Genomic DNA, 12,390 nt, shown 5'->3' with positions numbered 1-12,390 from the left:
ATGGAAAATGACACTAAAGAAACTTGCATGATGGCTTTTTTTATTTGAACTCAATACAAAAATGACATTCACATCACAGATCAAGTGAGGAAATACTGTATTGTAGAAAAACGAGCTTCACATAGAAAACTGCCTTTTTGGAATGAAGCAATAACAATTTCAAGTAGTAGTGGCATATTCTTCTTCTTTTTATACATATGGTACTATGTACATTTATAAAACACAGGCGATAACCAGTATTGAGCAACAGTTTAAAATGTATTTAGTCAGTAATAATCACTGAGTCAATGTGTACTCTGCCATCAAGATATAACTTTCCTTTAGTGTCTGAACATCCACTTCTCTCCAAGGAGCCAAATCCAATCCATTCAAAAAATATTTAAGTATTGATTGTTCATGCTTAAAAAAAAAAAATTGTTACATTTCATTGAATTGCTCCCCTTCTGTTATGATAAAAGTGCTAAGCCCAGTTCAACTCATCAGCATGTAAAGAGTTTCATATTCCATTGGGTGCCTCAATACATCTCATGAATAGTAGACTGCAGCACCAAACACTTGGAGAGGTTGAGGTCCGTACAATACTTATTCCGATGGTGAATCTTGGCTCGTTCCATTACCAGCACATTTTACTGAACATACAGAGTGTCAGTATTTCCATAGTTAACATCCTTAGGTTGGTCTGGTGTTCCTGACAACGGTACAATGCCGTTAAGGTAATATTGTTAAAAAATATCAATAACAGCACATCAGGTGTATTTGTACAAGACTACAGAAGATGCAGACGACTAAAAGACTAATTTCACAGCTGTTTCTTTTTGAGTAGATGCCCCTGAAAACACAAAATGACACAACCACAGTACCTTTGGCAAACACAAATAGAACTTAGTACAAAACTGAACAATTACTAATACAGTAAAAAAAAAAGTTGTAGGTATCAGATAGACATTTTCATCAACAAAGACGATGACCGAGTAGTCGCGTATTGATGGCCTTCACCAAATACGACACATTATTTTCCTGACAGTGCATACCAGAGACTACGGTAACCAAAGATTGTCACAATGACATGACAGCTAGGCTTTCCAAAACATGATTTTAACAATAAAAACTTTACCCAAACAAGTCTGTGACATGACATGTTTTGAGTTTTGTTGCAGAAGGCTGTAAAATAAAAAATGGCAACCAATGTACCAGGGTCCTGAGGAAAATGAAGTTATGTTCCAGTGGTTTAAGAGCTGACTGAGTCTAGGTTCATGGGAGGTATTCTAATAACTGTAAACAAGGAAATGAAATGTATTGTAAAACAGCAAGTTTCTAGGTAATTCATATGTATATAATGTTTTTCCCTTACTTGTCTTAAACTCAAAATGTCCTGGTCTTCGCACAGTTGACGGACCAGTGCAGACTGAGAGGAGAGAGGATCAACATCGAGAACTAATGGAAAGTGCTGGAGGAGAAAATAACCAGCGTCTATAGGCTCAGAAACCCCCCACTGTTGGAATACCTGTCCTCTTCCCTGTCCTCATCCTCTTCTCTTTCGATCTCGCCTCCGCTATGAGCCGCAGAGTTCTTCCTCTTCACTTGTTTGCTGGACGTGCCCCGGGGCCTTTGCATGGGCACCAAAAGATGGAAGCCTGGTTGGGCGTTGGCAGAGGCTGCACCCAAGGAAGGCATATAGGTCTTAAACGTGCAAGGCACAAGGGGGGTGGAGGAGCAGGTGGATGAGGGGCTAATGCTCTGGACAGAGGAGTAGCCTGAACTATGATGGTCTGTAGAGGAGGAGAGGGGTTCCTGGCCTTGGGAATCTGTTTTCACCTCCTTTTCCACTTCACAGAAACTGTCTTCATCACTGGACAGGGCCCTGCAGAGCTCGACATTGTCATCTGCGTCGTTCAGAGGGAGCAGCTTGATGGATATCATTGAACCTATTGAAAGATAATGACAGTGAGTCATTCTGATAAAAAATGTATAGACTGTAATTTAGTCTGTGCAGCTGCCGTCATTCATCCACATTTATTCATAATGCCGGCGTATAGTTATAGCTTATATTTATGCACTCGCTTACTATGCGGGACATTGCAACTGCTGAGTCATCTTTAGTCGCATACTACCAGAGGACTGACTCATGCATTCTTCCCCTCTATGTATGGATTACCTCATTAATATACTGTACAGAATAACACCTTTGAGAATTTACTGGTAATCACACATCAATAAATGTGCGCGGCCAGTTTCCTTCCTTTTTTCCAACACTCACAATCACCATCTTTCTCGCCAACGCCTTCCTCCTCCTGGTCCCCCTCATAACCCGAACAGGAAGTGTCCAAGCTCCAGTCCAGAATGTCGCCGACCAGCTTCTCCTCCTGACTGGATAGCTCAGCCGTGGGCGTGGCCACAAAGCTGGCTCTGTGGGTCTGCATGCCGTCATCGCGTCTCCTTGGGAGAGAGAGTGGACAAGCAGTGGGTTACAGTGAGTCACCGATGCGTCTCACAGATGGCACAAACAAACACCTTCTGGACAAGACAGTGTTTCTCACACAGCACAGGAGACTCGGCACAAATAGAGAACTCCTAAAGGAGCAAGAGGAGACGTGGGGTCTGGGCAGGGGTCAATTTTCAGTTCGATAGTGAGTAGCTTTGAGCCTTAAATAGTAAGGTTCTACTAGTTTTATATAAAGCTGGGAACCTATGATATGAATATAGTAAAAAATATGAAAAGGTGTTTTTATCTGGGATTTTGTAATAGTCATCCTGCCACGTAGAGTAGCTTCATCAGAGTTGATTTCTTCTCTTGCGTGCTGCATTACATTCAGCTTTCTAGTATCATTTCACAGTTCCTGGTGTCTGAAATTAGCAGTGAATGTTTCTACCCGATTGGCCAACTATCACCAATTTCCTTGTCCCACATCTAATTTACTGTGGATCCAAATATGAACAGTAATTGCAAAAAAAAAAAAAAATATATATATTATTGTGTATCTCTCCACACAGTCCATGCCCTTATTGCAAACTATATGCAAATGGTTAAATGGAGTTAAATTAATACAAATATTAATACTTATACAATAGCAGGTTTGAGAAAGTGATGCTATTCAGTGGCCCAGTGCCTTTACAAAACAGTGAAAGCCCAGTAAGACTGCATGCTCACAACGGGACCATATAATCAAACATAATCATAAAATATTTAATGACAAACATAAAATGTCCAAGGGGCCATCAGGTGCGCTGCATTATGCAGTAAGTGTAGTGTCATAGCTTTCCTACATTGCGTATTCCTTTGCAGCACCATTAAGATCATATTTAAATGTCTTTATACACCACTCAGCTCTAATGGGTTGTAATGGGGAACCTGTGTGTCCGGGACTGGCTTACCTCTTGCTGGTGCTGGATGGAGAAGCAAGGAAGGTGTGGAGGTCTGCTGGTTGACCAGTCGGGCTGGGAGGCTCCATCTGAGGCTCCACCTCAGGAATCTCCAGGATCTGACACAGTTCTTTATAATCCATCACCTTGTGAAGGCCATGAAATAAAATCAATGACCAGTTACATTCACATGAGCATTGGAGACTCGCAGTGCCATTTTGTTTTTAGAAAATCTAATATAGGAGGAGCTTTCCTATGCCTGTTAGAGAGAAAAGTATAAGTACCTTTTCTTTGCTGATGTGCTGGTAGAGTTCGTCTTCAAACCGTTGCTTGACTCCAGTCAGAGACACGTGTCTGTAGTCTTTGGGAACATCTGGACTGAAACTGAGGAGGGAAAGGAGTGGCAGAAAAAAAAAATAGAGAAAATGACTGAGTTTGATCCACTTTGCTTCCTGCCTATCTATAATCAACTCTTAGAAGCAAATCTTGTTACTTGTCCATTTGAGGATTAGTTTGTCGATACAACGCTCACCTATCAAAGTGACTCACCCTGAGGCACGTTTCTGTGACTCAGTTGGAGATTCACTGACGGTTATACACACACACACACTACAGATGCCTCCTGCTGTCCTTTATGATTCTGCAGCTCTTGAGGCTTCATACATGCTTTAAAACACCACTGGCTGTGCATTTTCTTCTCCACCAGACATTATAGGTAATCCTAGATCTAATCAATGGCTATATAAGCATGCAGGAAACGGCCACGTCACCAATCATTTATGTTATCTCCTCTTGGAGGAAAGCACAGTGACGTCATAGCCATGCGAGTCAAGGTAGAGATCCAAAAATGGAGTGCCATGATTTCAGTATCTTAAATAAAAAACACATCCATTTCCCATTATAAAATGGAGTTTAAGAAAGTGCTACACAGTAAGTTGAATCAATGAGACTAATAATTAATATTTCTTGAAAGAAGTCCGAGCATTTGTTTCTGTTCTTGTGTTGTTTCCACGTTGGAAACCATAGATTATTAAATGGAGCTGAAGTCATTACTGGACCAAGTTTCAGTAATAACAAACACCAGGCTTATGACATCACTTTTGAAAAATTGCAACCTGCTGTGAAAGGCTTCAGTTATGTGATTACAGAATCAGATTTTTTTAACATGCCAAACAAGACTGCTTTCAAATACCAGATGTGGAATTTGCATTGCTGTACAACATTCCCAATAATTTTAATCTTCTTTATCCTCCCTTTGTCAGCCTGTATTTGATTATGCAAAAAAATTATAAAACATGTTTAAAAATGTATATATTCTAACTAACCAGTCTGAGAGGGTAAAAATCATTTTCCTTGAAACGGTTTTAGAAATGTGTAGCCAGGTATTATGGGTAATGAGTTGATCTGTGTATTCTTTAAAAGGGGTTTTGTTGAATACTTAATTTGATCATCATCCTTCCATTGTTGTTAGGACAAGAACCTACATACAGAATCAATGTAAAATACAAAGAGGGTACAACAATGTTCCTTAGCAACAATGAGCCAAATGATCATCTGCAGGGGTTTAACCTCCACTTCAGTACACAAGTAGCAGCTAATGGACCTGTTATTTACGATCACACACAGTACAAGTTAAAAGCTCCTGTGTATGTGCAGAGGTTGTTGTTTGGTCTAATGCTATTCTGGGAAAATGTGCATAGTCCGTGTATTTAACACTTTTCATCTTTTAGAAAGCTAGATAATGCTATGGTTTAGCAGCAAGTTTGCTTCCTATGACGTCCAAAAAGAGAATCATTATCAGACCCAATTAAACGTGTAGCAACACAGCAGATGCCAAACAAACTGCACCTATTCAAGGGATTAATTTCGAAAACGGATTTCTGTGGTCGCTGTGAAACTCTAGTTAATTTCAGGCTAAAATTGTGTTTCGCAAGAACAGGTATAATTTCTACGTTCATGGCAACACCAATGTAATTCTTATACCTGATCTAATCATGGCTGGTACCTTGGATTCATGTTAAAGAAACTGTTTAAGTGCTCGGTCTGTGCAGGCAGACATGTCTGTGTGAATATCTTGACCTGGCAGACTGGGTGAGTGTGGAGGATAAAGGAGGAGGATGAGAAGACAAATTGCCTGACTACCAATCCACACGCTGTGAGAACTCACCACTTGACATAGAGCAGCACAGAAAGAGAGACAAGGTCTTGCTTGGAGAAGCCTGTGTAGTCAGCCAACTGGCCCGGCCAGACTGGAGCTGCAAGGAGGGAGACCACAGACATACGTTAAAGTGAAAATAAACTTTACACTTAACTAAAGTTGTAAATTTGCTTTGTTTTTGTACTATGTGACAGTGTTTAAAGTGTGACTCTATGCATCTTTTCAATCTGGCAGGTTGTACGTGTGTGTTATTACCATAGTGATGTAGTGCCCGTGTGAGAAGGAGTGCAGCACAGGCCAGTTTGGCAGGTTGCGGTGTGGCGAGAGCAGAGTAGAGCAGAGACAGCTCACAGATGTAGCCGAAGAGGTGAGTGGTCCTCCTCTCCAGAGGGAGCAGGGACAGGAGCACCTCCCCATAGTCCAGCAGTGTGGGGCTCTATAAGGAAATAAATGAAATGGCCATTTAATTTTTGTACAATTAAAGACTCCTCAAAAAGATGCTTTGGCAGGAAAATAGACCTCTAAAGAATACACACACACACACATATATATATTGTTTAAGAGTTCAATTTGTTGTACTGACTCTGATCTTTCCCCCCAGCACAGAGATGACCTCTCCCATCATTCGAACCAGGTCCTCATATTTGTAGGTGTTGTCAGTGAGCCAAACAGCCTCACGTATGGTCAGGATTTCTTTACTCATGTAGCTGTAAGAACAACAAAAAAAGGGTGTCATAAAAGCACAAAAAACTATTTTAATCTCCAAAGAAATTGCTTTTTATAAAAATCTAAATACACATCTGGATAGTTATCACCACAACAATAATTACAAGATGGACATGAGAGGGGATGTTCTCACCGTGTACAGACTACCATGCAGGCGATGCCTAATAACTGAAGGCGAGCCTTTGGGACAGAGCGGAGAGCCAAGTAGCGGTCCACACATCCCACAGTGACATGAAGTGTGAGGCTGGAGAAGTCCTTCATGGTGGTCACCTCCACGAGCCAGTCCACCAGGATGTACCTACGAAGGCAGAAAGAAACATACATATGTAGAAATTGAAGATCATGTGCAGATCATTGAAGACCACACCCAAAAGAATTCAGAAAAATAAAAAGAATTTAAAAATGACACGGAAATTACTTAAGTCTTTGGTCCTTGTGTTTAAGATTATCTGAGGTCAAATCTAACTGCAACCACCCATAAGGAGCAGACAGTATTTGATATTATAAATCAGTTATGATGGCCAAATCATCGGTGATACGTTTTTCAGGCTTACAGGGAAAAGGTTTTGTTTTACTTATTGAGAAACCTTGTGCTAGTGTTCTGTTTCATCTACTTCTTGGTAACATCATTAAAGAAATGCAAGATGATCCAAACAGGGTGAGTCATCACAATGACTAATAGGGAAATTTAATTGTTTGCCGATATTAATCCCCAACAGACTGTGATAGTGGCAGCGTTTCTGTTCCTGTCTACCTCATGGTGTCCTTTATGCCTCGTCTGAGGATGGCCTGAGAGCAGCGCTGTGATGCCAGGTTAGACGAACTAAAGAGCTGGGCCACCAAGTCAGAGCAGGCCTTTGCCTCCAAACCCAGTGGGTTCCCAGTGCTGCACACTTTGGCCAAGGAAAACTGGGGAAAGAAAAAGACATGGTGTTTAATAAATAGTTCAGAAGGGTTTAAAGTGGCTTGATATCTGGTTGAATCCATTTAACAATTTAACAATAAGGTTGATTGACTGAGCAAGTGTTTGCTACTTTAATTACAGAGCTGTGACTATGATGAGTCACAGTTTTTCTGATTCTGTGCAGCAACAGCTTTTCAATGCTAAGGAGGGACAAAATATGTCAACAACTGTCAAGACCTCTTGACTCTGCATTATACTGCTTCACTAAGAACAACTTCCAACTCTGGATAAATGTCAGAATGGAAAATTAAATAGATTATGAGGGGGAAAAAGCTGAAAAGCTGTCAAAGGACAGCTGAAAAGCTGTCAAAGGACAAACACCCCAATGTCTTTTGTCTTATTACAGTGAACCAAGGAAGAATAATGCTTGAGAATGACAGGGAAGGCCATTCAGTGACTGAATATATAATAATAACTATTTATATAGCTCCTTTCAAGAACAAAAGTCATGAAGTGCTTCACACACACACACACACACACTACAAAAACAAAGAGCAAGTAGAGAGTACACACAATATGTACATTAACACACCTGTGCCTCCCAGCATCCTTTGCCAGCATAGTCCCTGAGGGTTCGGACACACTGGAGGTACCGGCCTGGATCTGCCATCTGAAATTCAAATATGAAAAACCCATTTAATATTCTGCTTTTTATTGGTTCAGTGAAACCTTAAGCATTTCATTTTTATACACGTTTCAAATACTTTAGACTAATGAGCCTACGTTTGAGTTTGTAATGGAAAAAAAGTTCAATCAATAAGGTCAATGTTTCGAAGAGTGTGCCTGAGGAGAATACTAAAGAGGAGATTAAGTCTTACAGCTGCTTTACGGTTGTGCTCCCACAACAGGTAGGAGCTCTGAAGACAGCCAGCCTGCGAAGACTCCTCCAGCATAGATATGGCCTCTGAGTGTTTTTCACCCTCCTGAAAAAAGTTAAAAAGGATACCAATGTCAATGTCGATTTTATTAATATAGCACATTTAAAACAACTTGGTTGACCAAAGTGCTTTACAGGTGTAATACCAGATGAAAGATCTTGCATATCAGACTAAATGTTTTGATCCGGCACATTTAACAAGGCAGTTAGTCTCCCATTCTCTCAAGTACAAATGAATGTGTTAAGATCCTGGAAAACAAATTAGGGTTCCATTTAAGCTGCATGAATTAATTGGTTGCACTTAAAAGACAAAGCCCACCGGAGTGTATGAGGAAATCAACAGGGAATCTAGGGCAACAGTTGTGTAATATGATGACTGGAGAAAAAACACTTAACTTTTCTACTGCTATTAACTAGTCAGACAGTCCTGTGACAGCAGCACAAAGCTCTAGAGGAGGACGATAGAAACTGGGCTGACCACACCCAGACAATCAGATTCAGTCTCACTTTCATACTCACTTCAAACAGCTGCAAAACTCTCGCCAAACAGTGCAACAATGGGCCCTTCTTCTCCTGTGGAGACAAGAGAAAATACATCAACCACTTGAAATGCTTTAATATCTTCTTCATGTGGACTCTAGCAGTTAGGGTAAGTTAGATCATGGCAGCTTTTTATGCCAGTAAAAGCAATGAGAGACACGATCACCATTGTTTAGAGCACAGTTTGGTTCTGTGACAAAAAAAACTAAACGAATCTGAAAACAACAGGGTTTGTGGGCGGACCTCTGAGAAAAGGAGCAGGAAGAGAATTTTACCTCAATGGTCAGAAGAAAGAAAGTATCAGTGAAATGTTCCTCAGGGTTACAGTGTAATTTCTGCATACTGGCTTCAGAACCGATCAATAGTAGGCCCATCATTCCTGCTTGCCAATTATTGATACATGTCCAACATTATTGCTGTTTGGTAGCGTTTTAAAAAAAATGTATGTTCGTCTGCCCTTTTAACTTACTACGTTGGTTTCACACTCAGCCTTGAGACGGTCAAACACCACGGCCTTGCAGCAGCTGCCGGTGGGCGACCACGGAGGACGGATGAACACCCAGATGAAGGGATCTGCTGTGGGAGGGCACAGGCTCTCTGCCAGGCTGAAGAAGTGGGAGGCCTTACGACCACACACATCTGCTCGGCCCTCATCACTCAGCAACGCTGGTGGAGAGAAAGATGGCACGAGTGAGGTGCTGTGATCACTTTGAGTTTGCATCGAGAGGGTTTCAGATCTCATTTCATTTGACCTTTATTTAAACCAGGCTCTCATGCAAGGTATTACAGAAACACAGCAAAAGAAGGAAATGGTTGAACTTGGACCTTGTGCAGTGTTACACTTACGTCCTTCATTGTACAAATACGCAATGCCTAGTTTCACAGCAGCTTCAAAATTCCCCTTCTCAGCAGCTCTGAAGGAGGAGACAATTTATATTAAAAAAGCAATTCAGAAGAAATACATTAGTGAGTTTTATTATTCTTGAACAGAACTGACTGTACCTTTCGAATAGCCATAAGGTATTGGGGGATGGCCACGTGTCCCTGAAACTGACCCTGGCCCAGACACTGGAGTGGTTGTCAACAATGTCCCGCAACTGGGAGTGAACCTGTGGCAAAAGAAGACCATTAGTCCTTGAACAAAGAAGACCAACTGATCCATTAGGGTCAAGTGGTCACAAGATGTGGAGCCATGAAAAAAAATCTGTGATGGCAAGACACAAACACGTGCTAGAGGTTGTGTAGGAGTGTTAAAGTGTGTGCAGTTTGTGTACTCACCGCCCTGACAGACAGCAGGTCCTCAGCAGAGAGGCACTGGAGCACACAGAGGAGGACCTCCTCAGGCAGAGACAGCAAAGTCAGGGCTGGAGTTCGCTTACTCACCCGCTTCCGTGCTGGTACCGAGTAGCATTTTGAGCAACGGCAGTGGACTGGAGCAAAGGAGGAGGAATATTAGGTGTTAGACAATTCATATATTATAAACAGGCAGTCTGCTAAGGACAGTTGAAGTGTACACACACACACACACACAAACAAAATCACCCAAAAAGCATTTCACATCTACGTGCAGGGCTGGCAAACTAATTATCACGTTAATGTTAACCCTAACTAATATTTGCAGTTCATCTAAAAGCAGGCCAGTGGGGAGTAAGCAGATAACAAGGCACAGCGAGGTGGAGGTTATGGCTCCACATTCAAATATCTCCAGGCTGCTCTGGACCAACCCTCTGCTCGAATGGGAAAATGTATAAACTGGGTGAAAGGTGAAAACCGCAGACGAGTACAAAATAAGGTCGGAACATCTTCTTAGATATTGTTGTGGGTGATAATAGCTTCTTAATGTCGGTGAGCTGAGGATCTGACAGGGCGAAGTCGCATCGAGTGAGCGCCCAAATTTCCCTCCTGTGGTTCGAACCCTCAAGTTAAGTTTCCCCCCCGACTTCTACCAAGATCGGCCTCCTGTTCTCGTTTCTCATTCACACAAACGCTTAACGTGACCTCGATGGACGCGTTTAAAGCGAACACGATCCACATGAGCCCGTTTTAAACTGGGGTAACTTCAGGGGGAAATCTGTGGCTACATCGGTTAGCCCTGGTGCTGGCTAGCAGCTAGTTACCAGAGCTAACTCTTGTTGTGCTCAGACTATTTTAGCACTCGCGCACAAACACACAACACACATCACACATGAAGCCAGTGGCGTATTTTTTGATAGCGGGGAAGGTAAGTTGAGTGGATTTAAGTCACTTACCGCCCGCTTTCATTTCAAGTGCAGTGGAGTCTCCTCGAGCAGCGACGCCTGTAACGTTAGCAGGAACAAACGAGCAGCTATTTAAACGTCGAGGCTAACGTCGATATCACACTTTAACAGACGTGCTCGTGACTCCAGCTTGTGTTGTGACGAGGCCGCGCTACAGTGTGGCTCCGTGTCTCCGCTGTGAAGCAGAAGTTGACTAATGTCCGACCGTAAAGTTTCTTTTTACCTTGAATTCAAATGCTCGCACGCTTACTCACTTGTTGGACACGCCCCCGCTGCTGCTCTAGCACCGCCCGCGCTCAAGGTTTAAACTCCAGATTCAATCTGATTGGCCGAGGGAGCTGACGCCCACCGGCTGTCCCATGGCCCCGCGATTGGCCGGCGCCGGCAGCCGTGGCAGCGATTGGTCAGATTTTATAAACTGTGAGACGTCGACGGATCATTGGACAACGCGACGGCATTTCGAAGTACGCGCTCGCCAGGGGAGTGCGTGCGATTGGTTGACCCGGTTATGAAGCGCGTGCGAAGGAACCACCCATTTTACTGCGGATTGTGGGAGGTGTAGTCGAGCAGGAAGTGCGTGTTTAAAGGTACCACGTTTAAAGGGACACGCGCACAATCAGATCGACACCAGCACAACTACAACAATGAGCAAGAGAAAGCACTTTGAAATCCAAATCAATCAATCACATTGTATTTATTTAGCCCAAATTCACAGATCACAATTCGTCTCATAGGGATTAACAAGGTGCGACATCATCTGTTCTTCACCCTCAACAAGACTAAGGAATCACTACCAAACTATTAACAGGAATAAAAACATAGAAACCTCAGAGTGACAAAATAACAGTGTTTACAATGTTGATGAGAAGAAACAGTTTGTAACATAATGTGAAAAGTGTGTCATACAAGTATTTTTACATAAGAAAATGTCTGATAGAGATGAAGGGAGCCGCAACGACAAATGTATTGAGGAGTTATTCTGAGTCTGTCAAGCAGTCTTGTTGTAATCATAGTCCACGATCAGCTGCCACCATGATCAGGATCCACCATGACCCACAATCCATCAGCGTGATCCACCACCACTATCACTTGGTAAAGGTGAACAAGAGAATGCTGATGATGGTTGATAATGCAATTGATTGTTTCCTCCTAAGCCGTATATCATTCGACTCAAGCATAATGGTTGTAAATAACCAGGGCCATAGCCGATCATCATTATAAATGCCACTAAACTCTATCAATTTCTGGTTATTTCAAATAAATCCATATGCGCATACATACTTCTGATTATGTATATACATTTTTAAAAAGTCTTAAAATATATTTGGGTGAGCTTTTAAATGTGTGATCAAAGAAAAGCATTTTCATATAATTTAATTATGAAAAAAATACATTTTATTATTTTCTAGTTTCTTGTGTTTGTAATATTTTTATACTGTTCATATATATATATATATATATATATATATATATTTAATGCTTGCACTAACACACAAAATAAATTGAT

At 41.8% G+C, this 12,390-nt stretch overlaps 1 protein-coding gene across 1 annotated transcript; it reads right to left on the bottom strand.

Annotated features, from left to right (window-relative positions):
* Window positions 1-26: 26 nt before the first annotated feature.
* Window positions 27-11,158, bottom strand: ccnf (cyclin F). The gene is made up of 17 exons (XM_034592829.1): window positions 10,875-11,158; window positions 9,904-10,055; window positions 9,628-9,734; window positions 9,472-9,539; window positions 9,095-9,291; window positions 8,605-8,658; window positions 8,027-8,131; window positions 7,741-7,818; window positions 6,999-7,153; window positions 6,378-6,542; window positions 6,102-6,225; window positions 5,774-5,954; window positions 5,528-5,615; window positions 3,645-3,744; window positions 3,373-3,506; window positions 2,258-2,436; window positions 27-1,925 (listed from the first exon to the last, which is right to left on the bottom strand). Exons 1-17 carry the CDS (start codon window positions 10,885-10,887, stop codon window positions 1,471-1,473), a joined length of 2,355 nt encoding a protein of 784 aa, XP_034448720.1. The 5' UTR covers window positions 10,888-11,158; the 3' UTR covers window positions 27-1,470.
* Between the last annotated feature and the right edge of the window lie 1,232 nt (window positions 11,159-12,390).

Source organism: Hippoglossus hippoglossus, chromosome 8 (assembly GCF_009819705.1).
Source record: "Hippoglossus hippoglossus isolate fHipHip1 chromosome 8, fHipHip1.pri, whole genome shotgun sequence".
In the NCBI taxonomy this organism is placed as follows: domain Eukaryota; kingdom Metazoa; phylum Chordata; class Actinopteri; order Pleuronectiformes; family Pleuronectidae; genus Hippoglossus; species Hippoglossus hippoglossus.
Note: the sequence above shows the minus strand (reverse complement) of the source record. Positions and strands in the feature narration are given on the sequence as shown.

Excerpts from the sequence above, each read along its gene's own strand:
- ccnf (XM_034592829.1), bottom strand. Across the intron at positions 9,735-9,903 it reads ACCTGCTGTCTGTCAGGGCG|GTTCACTCCCAGTTGCGGGA; the intron begins GTGAGTACACAA and ends CTTTTGCCACAG. Across the intron at positions 3,507-3,644 it reads AGCACATCAGCAAAGAAAAG|GTGATGGATTATAAAGAACT; the intron begins GTACTTATACTT and ends GGCCTTCACAAG.